General features: G+C 40.7%; 1 protein-coding gene across 1 annotated transcript in view; it reads right to left on the bottom strand.

The window, feature by feature from the left end:
• The window catches only part of LOC139731182 (scavenger receptor cysteine-rich domain-containing protein DMBT1-like), a 71,446-nt gene that overhangs the window by 12,712 nt on the left and 39,343 nt on the right, over window positions 1-19,391 (bottom strand). The window contains exons 17-26 of the mRNA XM_071642064.1: window positions 18,108-18,455; window positions 13,268-13,615; window positions 11,918-12,253; window positions 10,653-10,970; window positions 9,555-9,863; window positions 8,400-8,539; window positions 6,456-6,657; window positions 5,367-5,705; window positions 3,242-3,366; window positions 1,702-1,903 (exon numbers count right to left, since the gene is read on the bottom strand). Coding sequence (XP_071498165.1) covers window positions 1,702-1,903; window positions 3,242-3,366; window positions 5,367-5,705; window positions 6,456-6,657; window positions 8,400-8,539; window positions 9,555-9,863; window positions 10,653-10,970; window positions 11,918-12,253; window positions 13,268-13,615; window positions 18,108-18,455 — 2,667 coding nt within the window. The remainder of the gene's footprint in view (window positions 1-1,701; window positions 1,904-3,241; window positions 3,367-5,366; window positions 5,706-6,455; window positions 6,658-8,399; window positions 8,540-9,554; window positions 9,864-10,652; window positions 10,971-11,917; window positions 12,254-13,267; window positions 13,616-18,107; window positions 18,456-19,391) is intronic.

The raw sequence follows: 19,391 nt of genomic DNA, 5'->3' as shown, positions 1-19,391 counted from the left end.
ATTCCTGGTCATGATTATAGCGCATACTCTGACATGATTCATAAGGATTATCACTGCTATTGGATGAATCAGCATCCTAGCTGTGATTTTCAGTTTTCTCATCATCCCACACTCAAGTTCTATACCATAGTTACTGTCATTGCTAATGCTCGATTCCCTTTCATTTGATAAATCGGAATCACAAGTCATCTCTCCATACTGTACTGGATACAAGCTCCGATACCTGGCTTCTTCTGCTGTGTAAGTAAGCTGTAGAGTAGCTGGGAGGCATGACATTTTGGAGACAAAACCTCAACAGAAATCAAAATTGACTTGAAAAATACCTATGGAACACTGCTATTCAGTCACCACGCACTGCAAAATTGTATGTGTGAGGAAAGGAATCACATATGACATTTTCCAGTGTACATGGCATATTTTGATTGATCAGTTTGTGCTACTAAAAATATGAGAAGTTTGCAAACCATTGACACGAGTTGGGCACGTGAACGTGGCAAAGGGTTATAGACAGACAGACAGACAAGGGCTGTAAGAGCACTGCAGAAATCAACTAGAAATGTCGCTATGGCGACTGGTATGCCTCCGCCATAATGCATGATTCTCCTAACAGGTCTATAGTACATGTGGACAATGTGTGATTACATTTTCACAAAATTGGCAAAATATTAAAATGACATGTTTGTCACAAATGTATTGAATGTTTACCTTCCTTGACCTATGTTTAATTGGATGAATAGGAGAGCATGTATTTGGGGATTTAAGAACTTTAACTTGACATTGACCATTTCATAAGTTTATGCACTGAGTAATTTTCAAGGTATGGAGAAAAAGCACAATTTCTGTATTGAACAGTAAATTGTTATCATTTTCATCTGGCCTTTGATTTATAAGAGAATCACTGTCAGGCAGAACATACATAAATTCAGCATGTACTAGGTTTCAAGATAACTTGAGCCACTTCCGAGATATGGAGAAAGAAGTAAGTTCAGCACTTTCACTTGATCTTTGACCTTTTGACCTTTGACGTTCTTGGCAAAAAAAAATCCCAGAGAATCTCTATTGGGTTATACATGCATACATCGAGTTAAAAAAAAAATCCTGCTGGCATTGCATAAATATAAGGAAAATAGTAAAATTTTGAAGTATTGCCCTTGACCTTTGACCCCTGACCTTTGACCCCATGAACCCTAAATTCCCTAGATAACCACTGCCAGTCAGTAGATGCATATATACTATGTTCCATGGAGATACCTTGAACAATTTCCAAGATACAGAGAAAAAAGTGAAATTTTAACATTTTGCTTGACCTTTTGACCTTTGACCTTTTGACCTCATGACCCCAAACTTTCACCAGAGAATCTTAAATGGGTAGTACATGTATACACTAAGTTTCAAGAAAATATCTTCAGGCATTGCATAGATATGGGGGAAATAGTAAAATTTTAAGCATTTGACCTTGACCTTTTGACCTTTGACCTTGAGCATGTGCACCCAAAAGTTGATAGGCACAACTTCACCCCCTAATACACATACATGCCAAGTTTCATTAGGATACCTCAAAAGGTTTTGGTAGTTACCCTGTCCACAAAATTCATTACGGACGGACGGACGGACAACCCGAAAACATAATGCCTCCGGCACCACTTCGTGGCGGAGGCATAAAAAGCAAAATGCAGCAATAACACCCCCTTCCCAACTCACTGTCTGGCATGCAGATGACCCCGGCATCCTCGGAATGCCCGCAGTTGTGGCTGCCGTGGCCGCGGTTGGTGCATTCCTCAAGGCGGGTCTCGCTCCCTGAGCAGTGCACATCATCCAGGAGGATTCTGCCTGTGCCGCGCCCAAAGAGGGCGTTGGTGGTGTAGTCTATCACAGCGCCGTAGCCCATCTGCCTACAGACAACCTAGAACAGGATGACAGGATATTGAAAGAGAAAGAGAGAGAGAGAGAGAATAATGCATGTCGAGCATACAAGAAACATAGAAATGCACACACACACCTTTAACCACCATGTAAGGACAAATATACATAAAGTACAGATATAAACATATACCAACGATCAGATAGATATGCCCGACACAGTACATCTATTCATCTCAATATCAGAATACAGAAGAAACAGATATTTACAAAAGATTTGTATTCAGCAAATTAGTTGGAGAATGAGGAAGTGAGTGTGATGATGAGGGATTGGTGGAGGGATAAAAAAAAATAAATAAATAATGGCTCTCTACTTGTACTCCTACCACCAGACACCATTTCTTCAGCCTAGTCATTACCAACCTATCCAATGCATGTTTTCATCAAAGTCAAGATGACTACCATAATATTCTGATTACTACCTGTGAAAGTCCTTCAGAGCAGTCATCTATTTACTGTAAATGCATATATTTTTATAGTGTATCAATTTTCATGCATTTCGCGCTACATTTGGCTAGGGCAAATTCCAAAACCCATGAAAATATCTTCACAATTTTCTCTGCGCATTTTGAATGGGTTGACAATCGTAAAGAGCGAATTCAAGAACCCGCGAATATGTTTTTGAGTCGCTCAGCGCGTAAAACTAATATCACGAAAATATGGACCTTAACAGTACTTCATAATGTAAACTCACTGCCTATCATGACATCAATGTAACCATGGAACCCATTATGACTGAAGTAAATGCTGAAACTATGAATCATCGCCTAGTGTAATTCTGTCGGCAGTCCTCAATGAATGAACCCGGTTGACTTAATTATGATCAGGGACATGACACAAATTGAAGTTCTCTGTAAAATTGACAATTCTACTTTCTCTCTTTTTTTGATGAGTTAAAAAACCTATGAATAATCTCACATTTATTGTTTTGCCATCATTTCCAGCAGCATCGTCATCGTCCTTACCAGATATAAGTTACGTTCAGACGACAAGCCCTAACCTCGAGGTTATGCTCTTGCCTCCTAACTTCGACCTGCGTCCACACGACGAAGCTTAACCTCGAGGTTAAACTCCTGCCCCTTTGAGTTCATTGATTTTTGTGTCCACACGGTGCTTAACTACATGAGTGGGGACGCCCCACGGCTCATGGTTAGAGCGCTAACCCTGAGATATCTCGTGGCTCTTAACATCGAGCTAACCTCGAGGTTAGCTAACTACGAGTGGGTCTACACGGTCCCTAACTACGAGCATAACCTCGAGGTTTCCTAACCTCGAGGTTAAGGCTTGTCGTCTGAACATAACTAGTAGTTTCTATACTCACCCTTGCATCGTTGATGTCCCAGCCATCGTCACAAACCGTCCCCCACTGTTGCAGTAGGTACACCTCCACACGTCCCTGAAAGGGGCTCTCTGTGCCAACCAGTCGAATTTCAGTGTTCGTGACGGCTGTAAAAAAAAAAACAAACAAACAAATTCATTGATATTGTGATCCATTTGAAAAAAAAGAAAGATATTATACATATTGTGCATGCTCTATGATGCACTATACTGGATTAGAGAACGACAAATACTAAATAATCCCGAGTGCTGTTTTGTTTCACCGAGGCCGCAGGCCGAGGTGAATAGAACTGCACGAGGGATAATTTAGTATTTGGAGTTCTATAGTCCAGTACTGGTGCATCAATAGAACATGCACTAATTGTTATAGTAAATAGGTCCCTCGATCTAAATGTATTTTCCGTAGATCTAGGCCCTAGATCTAACATTAGACTCACCGTACCGGCACTGATTTCTTGCATGCAGAGTTAACCACCGTACAACCTACTGTACTGTAGTTTACGTACAAAGCGTGCGATGCTAGTACAGCCGCGTATGCGTATTGTACATCACAGAGCAGACTCGCGTATAAACTCCTACATTGTGCGTCCAGTGCTCTACGTGCGCATACGTGGAAATGCTTGGCCTTGTTGTCCTACTACGCCCCTCCTTTTTTGCCTGCGCGAATCTCTTCGTACATAAAGCGTAGGCACGCACTGTAAGCGTTCGGTATAGTGGCACGGTCGTGCCACTATACCGGAATTTTTGCAAAATCACGTGATGCTATCCAAGCAATCACAACGCAAGTTTCATTCTACCTATTTACTATATATATATATATATATATCATCTTACACCATTTTCAGAAGGGTGAAATATACAATGTGCCTACTGAGCACAAATACTTTTTAGATTATAACTTCAAACACATTGCCTGCAAAAGCCTATCTTAGAGAGGTTTGATGGCATTATTGACCATGAAAGGATGATACTTCCAAATGCCTGCAAACTCATCTCAGAATCTTGAAGGGGAATAAAAACCCAAAGCTACATATGTGGACTGACTGAATACAGTGATATTTGTAGAACGCATCACAAAAAAAGTTTGAGGAAAATCAGACAAACCGACGTTCAATGGTAATAAATTTCTACAATTTCAGTGCAGCCATCAGTGGGTGAGAAGATTACTACAGTTTGTGACGTCATGAAGAACAATATGAAGAACAATATTAAAAAAATATAAAGAAATTTCAACGAATTTCATTTTTCATGATAAGTACACATTTCCTTGACTTGTTAATATTGACTTTTTTAATATGTTACGATTAATATTCCCCCTGCTTTCTGAAAGAGGTATTAAAACTAAGTCAAATGCTCTTTCATGACTGAGTATGCTAGAAAAGTGAAAATATATTGAATACATGTATATTGTAATGTAATATAATTGTAACATGTGGTAGCATGCAGCCAAACTTGACATAGTTGAAAAATCAGCAAAGTCACTCAGTTAATTGTACCAACGTGCCTCAGCCTTACAGGACTGCCCAATTCCAATGTCTCTTGCAGTTGGTCTGTCTACATATTTGCATCCTTGATCATTTGCATGTCTGGGTGTGCGCTTCTGTGTGTTTCCATTACTTTACTTTTTGTTTCTTTTGCAGTACAATCTATGGAGTTGCTCACATCTCTGCACACCTGTCTTTTACGTGGGCCTCTCTACTGCAATGTATGCGATGGTTTTGAACAAATAGTTTCATATAGATTACAGTGTTTGTTTTAGTTCATTTTCCTTCTTCCCACTGTAAGAATATATGCCCATACTTTCTGTATAACATTGATTTTCTTTTCTTCTTTTTTTTTTTTGGGGGGGGGATATTTGATGAGTTTGAGATATGGGAAAAAATATTTGATTGGATTTAAATAGGCAATCTCATTCATTGACGACCGTTTTCTTCACATAAGCGTCAAATCAGCAAAGATAGCCTTCCAGCATGTGTGCCAGTGGGCAAACAAAGCACAGTAAGGGTTTAACAAGAAGATTAACACACGTAAAGAGACTTATTGCTCAATGCCCACTGAACACTGGAGGCAACCTGAATTGCCAGCTGAAATATGGTCAATGCTCTCACCATCGTTGGAACACACCGCTCCAGCGTCTTCACTGTGGCCGCAGTTGTGTACGCCCACACCATTGCTGCTGCAGTCAAACAGGCTGGACTCGGTGCCCAGACATTCAAGGTTATCGAAAAGGATGGGAGCCGTTGACGGGGCGCTGCCGTATCGGTTGGCCATGATGGCATCCGCCGCTCTGAGGAAACCCAGCTGACGGCAGACGACCTTGGCGTCGGTGATGTCCCAGCTATCGTCGCAAACCGTGCCCCACTGTCCATCGGCATACACTTCCACACGACCCTCACGGCTGGAAGGACCATCGGCAAGTCTCACAGGGGGATTTGGGGTACCGTCGTCTGAAAAAAAAAGAAGAAAAATTGGGGGAGGTTTGTGAGTAAGAGGATAATCCCTATGATCTAATCCATGCTCATTGATGAGTATCAGATGTCTCATTAGATGACTTACTAACCATCGATAGTGATAAATACTTACATCATACTATCCCCTTGACTTTTGCTGAAAATCAACCCTAAAAAGACTGGGCTGTTTTGATGCCTAGCAAGACTGGGGGGAGGGGGCTGACATGCACTTACAAAATGTTGCATAAGTTCGGAACCGTGTACCCGAGCGTTGCGAATTTGGTCTCAAAAGTTGTGCAAGAAAAAAGTCATGAAACATCGCGGCCTGAGATTTTTACGTTACAGATTTATCACGAAAAATGTCTAAGGCGGGCTCAATCAGCCCCCCCGCCCCCTGGCTTTTTTGGGTTAATGGACAGGTTGTTTTTGTGATAACCTTTTGCTTTGTAAGTAGTGTAAATATTTCCTGCATGATTTTTTATTTATTTGAAAATTCTCACATAGTTAAAAGAAATCCGAAATTCACTCATTACTCTGACTGGTACAGCTACTATGCATGTCTAAGTGTGCACCCATTGCAATATGTGAAGTCTTAGCCTAACATGTTGCACTTACACTTCTGTGCACTCTGCCCTTTGCATTTGACTGGCCCAACAAACTTCTTTATGGTGAGCAGTTAAGCCGACAAGCATCTGGACAAGTCTGGTCCATGTGACACAGAATTGTTGGGGATCGTTAAAACCTTACCAGGAGGTGTGCACTCGACTCCAGCATCTTCAGAATGGCCACAGTTGTGGACGCCGATGCCATTGTGGCCACAGAGCAGGAGAGAGCTCTCACCCCCTGAACAAGCCACATTGTCGAGAAGGATGCTGCCTGTGCCTTGGCCGAAATACGCGCCAGCGCGGTAGTTGACAGCACCTGAGAAGCCCAGCTCACGACACACCACCTGTTTTAAGGTTGCAAGGGTTGGCATGAAGTGTTCATTGTGTTCTCTTTGTTTGAACTCTCTCTCTCTCTCTCTCTCTCTCTCTCTCTATATATATATATATATATATATATTGTCAATGATATATATATATATATATATATCATTTTACTCTCTTCAAGTAGTATTATAGAAACAATATGCTTTTGAACTAGGGGCATAAACTCATGCAACATTCAAAGTGTACATCAAGGATGTATGAACTATTTTACCAATGTCATTTAAGGTTTTATTGGGAAAAATTGCTCGAATGTTATGATGAATATCTACAGTTTTGTTTTCTCCCACAAGTTGTTCTATGGCAAAAATTTGGTATATATCATGCAAGGCTTTTTTTTTAATGTGTATGCTACACTCGGGACAAATTTGACAGATGCATTGCAGTAAAAATATGGAGATGATGACAATCAAGGCAGTAAAAAAATTCCTGTGACCTTATTCAAGAACTTTGGATGTCTGATATATCACCACTCAGGGATCTCAACAAACGAGTGTATCTCTGCTACATTCCAGTAACAGAAGGGCAAAGGAAATATTATCTTCCTTCCTTGACTGTACAAGCCACAAACTCTAACATGTACCTGATAGCTTTGTATCACTATTAAACACACACTTAATATATTTAATTGTATGATACCAGGTAAGTCTTTTCTCCTCTGAGATGATCTTTGCTAAGTCACAGTCAGGAGGACAGCAAGCTATTCTATTTGACAGAGAGATCTGTGTACTGTATACGCCAAATATGTCGCGAGGCCTTTGTTTTTGTGAATTTCGCGAGTTAGGTGCTATTTGCGAAATTAAAAACACACAAAAATATTGACTCTGATCCCGATGTGAATGTGACGTATGCGTGTACACTTTTGCATTCAGTACAGGACTCCACAATCGCAAATTTAACCACTCGCAAAATCGTCAGGAATTCCCAATTCGCGAAAATTTAGACCCGCGAAATATATACATTGTATATGGCATATAGAGTATTTGTACATATGCCCTTCACTCTCTGCTAAAATAGGCACAAGAATTTCCAGTAAAGTTTACATGACCCCAAAAAAGTGTAGGAAACGTGGAGATAATAAGTCACAGTGTGTAGAACTTGGCCAGTGTACACAGCTCTTTGTCAAGTTTAATCATTTGGCAAAGGACTAAAACTAAAAGTAACCCAGGTGACTCAACAGGGATTAGGGGAATTAAGTAATCTTTATTCCTCGAATAGCAGTTTCTAAACATCGGTGCCAAGTGGTGAAGAAATCACTCCATCATGTGTGCCAACTAAAGAGAAGAGAGTACAGCAAGGTTTAAAGGGATGGTACAGTATTGGTAGAGATGAGAATTCGGCTTTTAACTTTTTACGAGATACAACAAAAACACTTATGATATAGTCCAGAGCATACCATTTTCAGAGGAATTCAAAGTTTATTTGATGAAAATCGGGTTTGGAATGACTGAAACATCCAAAAACAAAGTAAAACAAAGCGATCGCAATGAAGTGTGGGTCCCACACTTTATTTGAATCACTCTTTTTTGGATATCTCAGCCATTTCAAAACCAATTTTCATCAAATAAACTTTGAATTCCTTATAGAATTACATGCTCTTTCATATTTCATAAGAGGTTTATCTTTATTTCACCAAAAAAGTTAGAAACCTGAAATTAGTTCTCCACCAAAACTGTACGATCCCTTTAAATACTAGATATCTGACCTGAGCATCTACAAGGCCCCAGCTGTCATCACAGACGGTACGCCACGATCCCTCCCAAAGGACCTCAACACGTCCCTCATAGGAGGTAGAACCCCCAACAAGACGAATTGATGCCTCCGGGGTCCCAGGAGAGACCGGAGCTTTGATAATGAAAAAAAAAACAAACCAAGAGGTTTATCAACACTAAATGAAAAAGCACAAGTCGAATTGCGATTCGAAACATGCTTTTTGAGCTCTGGTTCACACATACACAGGCAAGAAAAAAATCTCAATCTACATCGCACTGGTTCATGACTCAAGTCACATCAGTTCGAGTGAGGCCAATTTACACAACAAAAGGATCCAAAAGTTGCTGACGGCTGAGCCGAGAAAATCGAGTTTGAAGTCAGATCATCAAAATTGGTCAAAATCACCAAATTTCTGTAGTTGGCATAATGTTATAGTCAAATATTTTGTTTATCATCTGCCAAAATTTTGAAGCTAAATGATCACAGGAAAGGCAAGAAATGAGTATTTTTCTGGGGCATGATTTTCCAACTTTCGATGGAACAGAAACTTGCCAAAGATTTGGATTTTAGCGCAACAGATAGACTCTGATCCTAGCAATGAGGGAGTGATCTTATTGGTGGATGCGTGGCATCCTGGTTCAATACTGACTGATCATGCATAGACTGCTGGTGCTGAGCTTGAATGAACATCGCGGAGGTTGCTATGAGCAGACCTTCTATTGTCAAGAGGTGAGAACTGTCTTTTCTCCCCTTGATCACAATTGCATCGGAAAGAAAACTTTGAAGGCAATTTTTTTTTTAAATGCTGATTTCCTTGATCACAAGATGGCCTCATAAAATCATTGATATCTCTGCAACAGAGTGCTAAAGCAGAAGAGTATGAGAATAATGTCATGTAATTTTCAGAAATATCGATCTCCCTTGACTTTCGGATCCTTTTCTTGTATCAGGTCACATATTCTACATTTTTCCTGATATTATAATCTTGATGTTGAAGAGAAAGAGAGGGAGAGAAGGATAGTGACAGAATAAAGAGAGGAAGGGAAAGACAGAGAGGAAAAAAGAGAGAGGAGAGAAAGAGTGATGGAGGGAAGGAGGAGGAGACAAGACACTAAAAAAAAGGTGAACAGTTAATAACACCTTGTACCTGTACACTCGACGCCTGCATCCTCGCTGTGGACACAGTTGTGAGTGTTGATCCCATTATGGCTGCAGTAGTGGAGCATATATTCCTGCCCGGTGCAGGCCACATTGTCGAGGAAGATTCTGCCCGACCCTCCACCGGCGGTGTAGACCCGCTGGACATCGCCGAAGCCCAGCTGCCTGCACACGACCCCGCCGTCCGTCATGTCCCAGCTGTCGTCGCACACGGTGCCCCACTCCCCCTGGTACAGGATCTCCACACGGCCTTGGTATTCGCTGGAGCCACCCACCAGCCGTATCAAGTTTGACTGTTCTGCAAAGTGACATGAAAATGGGGTAAGTCAATTTTCAAATAGAAATATCACTGAAGGTGATTTATACCCTCTGCCTAATATGATGATGATAATAATAGCTAGTTCTATAAATTACTTAAAAGACTATTATCACCTACATACATAATACATACTGCATATTACCCCTCATAAAAAAAAGTCTTGCACCACTCAAACAACAATCACTATGAGTGTCAAATTTCTTTTGAATCCCTTACAAAGTGCACAAGAATTTCAATCTACATAAACTTGTTTTCTCCCAGATTTAGCAGCCTCACTATGCACTGCATGCAGTACTTTGAAAAATGTGTCTTGCACAACTTTACATCATGTTTTTTGTGTGGACCTATCATCTTGTGAATGGAAAAGGAGTAGTTTGATCCACAAGCCCTTTACCAAATTTTGAGGGACATAATATACTGTTAAAATGGCAACAGATTTGCTACTGCTGTTGAAAAATGAGTTCTTCACAACTTCATATTCAGTTTAGCATGTGTGCCGATTTTGCAATGGCAAATACAATCTACCCATAATTGTGATCTCATGTGAAATGTTCTCAGTCAATTGTTTGAAAATTGAGGGAGGAATTTGATCCACAGGATTTCGCAATGTACGAATGGACCTACTGACCACTTTGTCCACACATACTTTTTCCTTTGACCTGTAATCTTTGACCCCATGACTCCAAACACTGAATGATAGAATACTTGACTGGAATGCTCCGGTCCATGATTTCACTTACCGACTCGTCTACGAATTGACTCACTAACCTTCTGAATGGCATGCCACGCCAGCGTCTTCGCTGTGGCCACAGTTGTGAGTTGGGCTATAGGAGCACTCCATCAGCGACGCCTCAAGGCCGCTGCACTCCACATTGTCCAGGTGTATTGGGCCCGAGCCAAGTCCAAAGTGGGCATTAGTGTAGGATGAAATGGCCCCAGAGTATCCCAGCTGACGGCACGCAACGCTGGCCTCCACCAAGTCCCAGCTGTCGTCACAAACTGTCCCCCACTCCCCGTTCATGTAAACCTCGACGCGGCCCTCAAAGTTGTTGTTGCCCCCGACCAGACGTATGTCTGAAGTGGTACCTAGATGTACACCGCAAATAGAAATTAATAGCATATATCCTCGTCACCTGATCACTCACTTCACATGTATTTATATTTCTACGATGCACAGTAAAACTAATGCAAATTATAGGCTGGCAATTAAAGTGAAAATGCACTGTCTGTATCTTCGGTTCAGGGCAGGGGCAAGTTTTCCAAAAAATGATTAGAACTCACACTGGAATCAATCAAAACTTTTAACAGATATTCCTTCCAATCTGCTCAAAAAGAAGCAGCAAAAAAATTCAACAGATAGAAACAAACATATTATGGCTAATCATATTGAAACAAGAAAAAGAAAAGAAAAGGTAGCTCATTAAAATGACTTAAAACTTACTGAAAAGAACGTGAATATTGCTTACTGGAGGAATACCACTGCTGCAAATGCTATAATATCAAATGAACAAACTGACAAATGTGTCACATCATCTTTTACACTGGTTTTGAGTTCTTAAAACAAATGGACCTTTGCTGATCTCAGACACAGACAAAACAACATGCAATACACCAGAACTTCTACAGATAGAAAATTATTGGCCAAATAACCTCCATTATAAACAAAATATGTCTTGAAAAGCAAGAAACTGATTTTCTGTGATCATGTATTTCATCTAGCACAACAAAAAGGTGCTTTTAATATTAAAGAACTAGTCCAACACATATACTCATCACTTATAAGTGTATTATACACATGCAAGTACTAAGATCACAATCTACGAGAATCTACCAGAGAAAATTTACCAACTATTTTTGACATATCATTGCATTATTAAAGCTGCAGTGTGAAATATTAAGATTTGGACTTCTCCTGCAACAAGCACCACAAGCTTCATGTGGGTATCGAATTAAAGAAACGGCCTTTACAGATGAACAGATTAAGCTGTATTCCTGGTAACATTGAGACATTTATGAATATCTTTGTTTTTTACCTGTATCTGCGGGCTGGCATACGACCTCAGCACTGGTGCATGTATCTGATGGTGTGGAGAGAACGCTGTACCTACAACTCTCCAGGCTAAGATAGATTTCTGAGCAGTTGAAGTTTGTCAGCTGCATCGGGGCTGCCATGGAACGCAGGTCCCCAGACATCAGGCCGGGTGGACGGTTGTCCATTGGTCCGAAGCCCAACTGGCGGCAAGCCACGTTGGCTTCCGATACGCCCCAGCCATCACTGCATATCCCATACCAAGTACCATTCTGGAATATCTGCACTTGGCCCTCCCTCGTGTTAGGACTGCCGACTAGGCGAATGCCTAGATTAGCCTCTGTGGAATGGAGAGGAATTTAACAGACAGAGATGGAGAGATGGACAGATATTTCCGTGATGGGAGGACAGAGGGGTATGGAGGAGGGACAGAGGAGGAAGGAGTAGGTGAAGGAGGAGGGAGGGGAGGAGGAGACAGGGATGAAAGTAGGAGACAGGGATGAAAGTAGGAGGGGAGGTGGTGGAAGGGAGAGGGAAAGAAGAGGGAGAGGAGGAGGAGGGGTAGGAGGAGGAGGGGTGGAGACGGAGGAGGGGAGGAGGAGGGAGAGGAGGAGGGAGAGGAGAAGGAGAAGGAGAAGGAGGGGAAAGGAGGGGAAAGGAGGAGGGGCGGAAGAGGGGTAGGAGGAGGAGGGGAGGAGGAGGGGTAGGAGGAGGAGGGAGAGGAGGAGGAGGAGGGAGAAGAGGAGAAGGGGTGGAGGGGGCGGAGGAGAAGGAGGGGAAAGGAGGAGGGGCGGAGGAGGATGGAGGGGGAGGAGGGAGAGGAGGAGGGAGAGGAGGAGGGGGAGGAGGAGGGAGAGGAGGAGGAAGAGGAGGAGGAAGAGAAGGATGAGGAGGAGGGGTGGAGGAGAAGGGAGGGGGAGGAGGAGGAGAAGGAGGAGGAGGAGGGGTGGAGGAGAAGAGAGGGGGAGGAGGAGGAGGAGGATGAGGAGGATGAGGAGGAAGGGCAAAGAGGGAGGGGAAAGAGGAGGGAAGAGAAGGATGTGGAGGGGAAGTAGGGAGGGGGAAAGAGTAAGAAAGGGGAAGGAGAGAGGGGAAGGGTAGGATGAGGGAGAAGGATGGAGGGACAACAACTAGACGGAGGGGAAGGAAGAGGATCATAGGGAGGAGATAATGAGGGATAATTTGGATATTTTTTGCAAAAGCAACCAGTTTTCAGCAGATGAAAATGAGAAAAGTTTAAGAACAACAAAAAATGTGGGACAGATGCTGAACTATCACTTCAGCCATTTGGCTCAGGCAAGCTATACAAGAAAAAGGAAAGAATAAAAAAGAATCACCATAAAAATGAGCATACCAACAGTTGAACACTGAAGCGTGGCAACAAGGCCACCGGGACAGTCCATGGGGAACCTTGCCCCAGGGCATTCTAGGAGGGATGGCTCTGTGCCATTGCAGGACATGCCACTCAGCCCCATCCCGTTCCACGTTCGGCCCACGCTCACGGACTCGAAGGGACGGCTGGTCACGCGGATGGCATAGCCAAGGCCCAGCTGCCTGCACACGACCATCCCCTCGCGGATGGACCAGCTGTTCCCACACACCATCTCCTCCCGACCGTTGATGGAAATCAGCACGGTGCCCTCGCTGTCACCAGTCTCCCTGCTGCTGTTCAGCAGGCTCACGCTGCCGTTGGTACCATCACCTGTGCAGACATGGTGATAAAAACATTGTGGCTACTGTATACGCCATATATTTCTCAAGTCTAAATTTTCGCGTATCTGGAAGTCCTGACAATTTCGTGAGTGCATGGTTAAATTTGCGATTGTGGAGTCCTGTACTGAACAGAGAAGTGTACACACGTATGTCACATTCACATCGGGATTAGAGTCAATATTTTCGCGTGTCTTTAATTTTGCGAATAGCACCTGACTTGCGAAATTCGCGAAAAATAAGAACCTCGCGTAATATTCGGTATATGGGCAATTCCACGGTAACTGGCGTTACGCGGAAGGATTTTCATGAAATTGTTTACGTTATAGTTTTGTGAATCATTAAAGCACCTGGGGCTTGTAATTAGCATTGGTGAATGAGTTCATGAGATTGAAGAAATAGGTGGAAAGTTTTTCTCTCAAACTGCATTTCTTATCACATAGCAAGTGAAAATGTGTCGGTAACTGACGTTATGGAAAAAGGACATGGGAAATTATGGTGTAGATTTAAATGGAAATATCTCATGTCCCTGACTTCTAACCTTTATGTGTTTAATATGGCAATATACCTAGGTTCTTAGGAACAGGTGTGCAAAATAATGTGCACTTTAGATATTTCCTTTTAGCACCATGCCAATTTCAGTGAAGGTATGACGGTAACTAGCGTTACATAACTGACGTTATGCTTACATTTTCCATAGGGTTTACACATGCAAAATCATGATTGGGAATAGTTTTGTGATATTTTATAATTCTGACCTTTCAGAGTGATTTGTTTGATATGGAATCATACCTTGGTTCATCAAATACAAATACACAAATGAAATGAAACATTAGTCCATTTTCTTTGTGTTCTATGAAAACTTAAAGGTAAACATGTCAGTGACTGACGTTACGTAACTGACGTTATGCAACTGACGTTACACATACTTTTGCTATGGGGTTTACAGAGAACTAATTTGATTAACAGGTTATTATACTGCTGCAGTATACCAGTAACAATCTCAGGCATTTACAAAGCAACAAATTAAAACAAAATCTAAAGACACAAATGGGTTGGGGCCCTTAGGGGGCAAGCTCCCCCCCCCCCCCCCCTCCTCATGCCCTAGCACAGTTGAGTAAAAATAATGTAAATACTGCAGAGGATATTACTTGACATTTGTCGATTGAATGCTTATTCAACAGTTATGATTACACAAAGCCATTTAGATTCAGCAGTTCCAAGTATAAATATTGACATAACTAAGGTTTTTTTTTTTTTGTTTTTTTAATGAAGAGGACATTTTATATCTAGAGTGCCCCACCCATAAAACCCTGTAGTACTACACAAAACACAGATATTTTTGTGTGTGAAAAAAAAAATATCTTTCAGGTCATGGCGAAAAAACACATACAAATATCAGCTCATAAATATGCATATGTATGAAATCTACTGTGATATATTTCTTCTTCTTTTCTTTATTTTACTCCTTCTCCTTCAAGGCATTGTTAGGGCCACAAATAAAAATTTGATCTCCATCATCAATTGATTTAAATGAATAGTGTTACACTTTTAATATTTTTCTGTGAAGAAGAAACATTATGCTTTTTTGGTCAAAAGGGCATTATTGGTTTATTCCTTGCTTGAAATGATATAATTGTTTTTCTTTTCCTTTTCACTGGCATATCTTGGCTTGCAAATACATCCCACATACCAAGAAAGAGGATTTTGCAACGAAAGAATTCTAAGATCAATGTAAACAAATCTTCCTGTTCATAATTATCATGTATTACAAAATGTCCCTGCATGAATGAATTAAAGTAATCACCAAATCTGAACATTTTCTTTTACCCTAGAATCACCTCTCACTTTGAGCAACATCACAGTTAAAAGTTGAGCAACATCAGTGTTAAGTTTCAAACAGTAATGACAGTACATGCCTTATGTACCATAATACAAGATGTGCCACCATATCAACTAAACCAGACATTTCAAGTGCAAGCAAAGAAACATATCTGTTTGTGCATTTGCCTTGAAGAAGAAACTTCACTAAGCATCCAGAAAAAAATAAAAATGCTATAGCAAAAGCAATCATCAACTGACGTTACACATTTTAAAGTGTTCATTTTAACTCTCCAGTATGTCAAGTATCCTTATTTCTGGTATTGAAAGGAAGGCATATGGGCATGCCTTAGAAATCCCAAGTTACATCATACAGCTCACTTTCTTTGATGAATAAAGTTTAAAAATTCCTTGTTTTTGGTAACTGATGCTACATCCATCATTGTCAAACTAATTAAAAGTTGTTAAGATCAAATTCTTTAAAGCAAACAGCTTTTTTTTTCTATCATGTGGTAAAAGCCTTCTCTGGTAACTGCATACCTATAAAAGATTGTTGTTTAGAGTACTAGTAAAGTGGATATACAGGGAGTAAGTTATGTGACGATACACTCTTTCTTACTATTAAGTTATAGGCATAGTTTGGCAGCCATTTATGAAAATCAAAATGGCTGCTTTTATTGAAAAACATAATGATTCTTAAAACGTCAACTCAAGTATTGTCTGAAAATGTATGGTGTTTGAAACAAATATCATTTTGAATTTTTGGCATCTGTGTCCTATATACAGCTGTACCTTGGAATTGCCCATATACAGTATCTAATTCAAAATGAACAAAAAGTAGGCGTAAATGAATTTCAACTTTTAAACATGTAGTTTTTAAAAAAGTATGCTTTTAGATTTAAATGATACGCAACTTGTTAAAATTGGACCATCTTATCCAATTAACAAAATGATTGAAATTAGAAAGCATTTAGGAGGTACAATTTCATACAAAAGGGGAGTAAAGAGTGGCTCGTAGGCCTCTGCAGTGTTATTTGGGATGCGCTGTACAGTACTACACTGGAGTGTGCACATGATTTTGTGCAAGTATGTCCTCTCACATGAATATGGCATAATATGTAATCTCATTACAGTGATGTAGCAAATACAGGATTTGAACTGGGGCTATGATGATGTATGAATGGGACATGGTAATATCGGAGTTAACTTTGGTATAAGTCAATCCAGGCTGAATTATGCACAAAGCCATCAAGACAGTGAATGGATGTAGCGCATGGAATTTTCCCAGAGGGTTTCATTTCTGTCCTAAATCAAGCCATGCTCAGCGAGGGTCTCGATCATAAATGAATAGATTATATGGGATATTTCTTGCAATATCGTTTGAGTGGGTGAGTGGCTGTTCATTACACAGCACTAAATCAATCCGCTATTTCAGTAGATGATAGTGCTGGGGGGGCCGCCCAGGTGCCCCCTCCAGCTCTCAGCCGTTGACCGTGCGATCATGACGAAAATTAGCACACACATTGCCTGTGATATAATTTAACCCTAACTAGGCCGGGGGGGGGCCTCCGAGGCCCCCCCCCTCGACGTTCCGCGCGATGTATCGCAATCGCAAAAAGCTATCGCCGCGACGTTTCATGACTTTTTTCTTTCGAGTCTCCCGCATCTTTTGACACCAAATTTGCGACGCCCGGGCGCGCGGTTCCAAAGTTACGCGTAAATATGTACATGCATGTCAGACCAAAAATTGCTCAAAAACGTTAATTCGTGTACAATTTCAATGCAAACTGTGCTTACTGGCAAATTTCATAAAGGCATGATTATTTTGGTGTTTTATTGATTAAAATCAATGAATAACATATTTTCTTGTTCGGAGCGATGTCGCGGACAAATTTCATCGAAAAAACAGTGAGAAACATCAAGTCGAAAAAACAAAGAAATACATAAGAAATTCAAAAAAACAATAAAATACTTAAGAATTTTTTCTGATATCACAATTTTTTTTTATTACATTTGCTAAGGACACTAAAAAGAATATTTACACAAAAAATGTGCCTGTTTTGAGCTTTATTTTGTGATTTATATCAATTAGTCTGATTTTATGCATCATCATCTATGCATCTATCAACTACCTAAATAGCCCGGCCTAGTTAGGGTTAAAACACTGCAAAATTGATTTTTTTAAAAATCATCATTTATGCTAAATTATGCTAATTTATGAATAATGATGCATGAATATCAGATAATTTGCTACAAATCACTGAATAAAGCTAAAAACAGGCATATTCTTAGTGTGAATATTCTTTCTAGCATCCTTAGCAAATGTGGATGAAAAAAAATTGTGCCATCAGAAAAATTTCCTATGTATTTTATTGTTTTTTGGATTTCTTATATATTTCTGTTTTTTACTCTTTGTTTTTCATTGTTTTTTTGATGAAATTTGTCTGTGACATTGTTCCGAATGTGAAAACATTTTTTTTTTGTGATTTTATGAAATTTTGATTGCAAGCACAGTTTGCATTGAAATTGTACAAGAATTCATACTTTTTGCAATTGCGATAGATCACACAGAATGTCGAGTGGGGGGGGGGGGCGGGTTCACTGGTGGTGCAGCCACATGGAATATTTCAGTATTCCTAAATAGAAGGTGTCTGCCTACTCACCTGGCACTGTGCAGATAACAGCCGCATCTTCGCTGTGTTGGCAGTTATGAGACCCGACTGCATTACTGGGGCAGGTCATGAGTCTAGCCTCTGTACCAAGGCACTGGACATTGTCCAGATGGATGCTTCCCGTACCCACGGAGAACCTCTCCGCGGCACCGCCCGCCCAGGTTGCGTTTGAGAAGCCAAGCTGACGGCAGACCACCACGGCGTTCAGTATGGTCCAGAGGTCATCGCACACGGTCCCCCACTGACCCAGCGTATACACCTCCACTCGCCCCTCAAATGGCCCTGACCCATCAACCAGGCGAACTGCACCATTCTGGACAGCTGGAGGGTTGGTTGAAGCTTGAGGGTTGGAAGACCAAACAGATTTGTTTTTTTTTTTAATCTTTTATTTTGTTTATGCATTACAGGGATCGCACAGTTTTGGTTTAGACCTAATTTAAGGTTTCTAACCTTTTTTGGGTGAGATAATGAGAAACCTGTAATGAAATATGAAAGAGCATGTAATTCCAAGGGGAATTCAACGTTTGTTTTATGAAAATTGGTTTTAAAATGGCTGAGATACCCAAATAGAGCAATCCTATCAAAAGGTGGGACCCACTTTTATTACGATCACTTCGTTTTTCTTTGTTTTTTGATATCTCAGCCATTCCAAAACCGTTTTTTATCAAATAAACTTTGAATTCCTCTTAGAATGGTATGCGCTGCACTATTTATAGTGGTTTTTTGATATCTCGCAAATAGTCCATGGGCCAAGACCCGAAAAATGGGTTATTGGTACCACCTGAGGTGGCAAAACCTTTTTGGTGTCATTTTGTTTGTTGGGCTTACAAATATGCTTATCAAGCTATGATAGCATTTCCAAATGAGTAGCTTAGTCATAATAAATGAATATTTAACCATTTTGGTCTCGTTTTTATATCCCTATACTTCTGAATCGAAACTAACTGCTATGCAAAGAAGAGCACTGTCTTCTGTATGTCCACAGGTGTTCTGTTGTAAATGCAGCGCGCTTAGTTTTTATTCAAGGCAGCGAAGGGAATATCCAAAGGGTTATGATGTCCACAGCTGTCACACGGTGCGCTTAGTCTTTATCTAGAACAATGTACCATTATCATATCTAAAGTTCCTAATAAAAGGAATTGTCTGTACTGTTTTTATACTACCCTCTCAACAAATACATCAGTTTTAAACAAAAATCACTCTGTTCATTTACAAAATTATTTAATGTATTGTAGTGTACTGGCACATTGTTTTTGCATTATCTTTCATTGTTGG

This window comes from Diadema antillarum, unplaced genomic scaffold (assembly GCF_040938485.1).
Source record: "Diadema antillarum isolate AM-2024a unplaced genomic scaffold, OU_Dant_1.0 seq00000364_RagTag, whole genome shotgun sequence".
Lineage (NCBI taxonomy): Eukaryota > Metazoa > Echinodermata > Echinoidea > Diadematoida > Diadematidae > Diadema > Diadema antillarum.
This window is presented reverse-complemented; position numbering and strand designations above follow the sequence as displayed.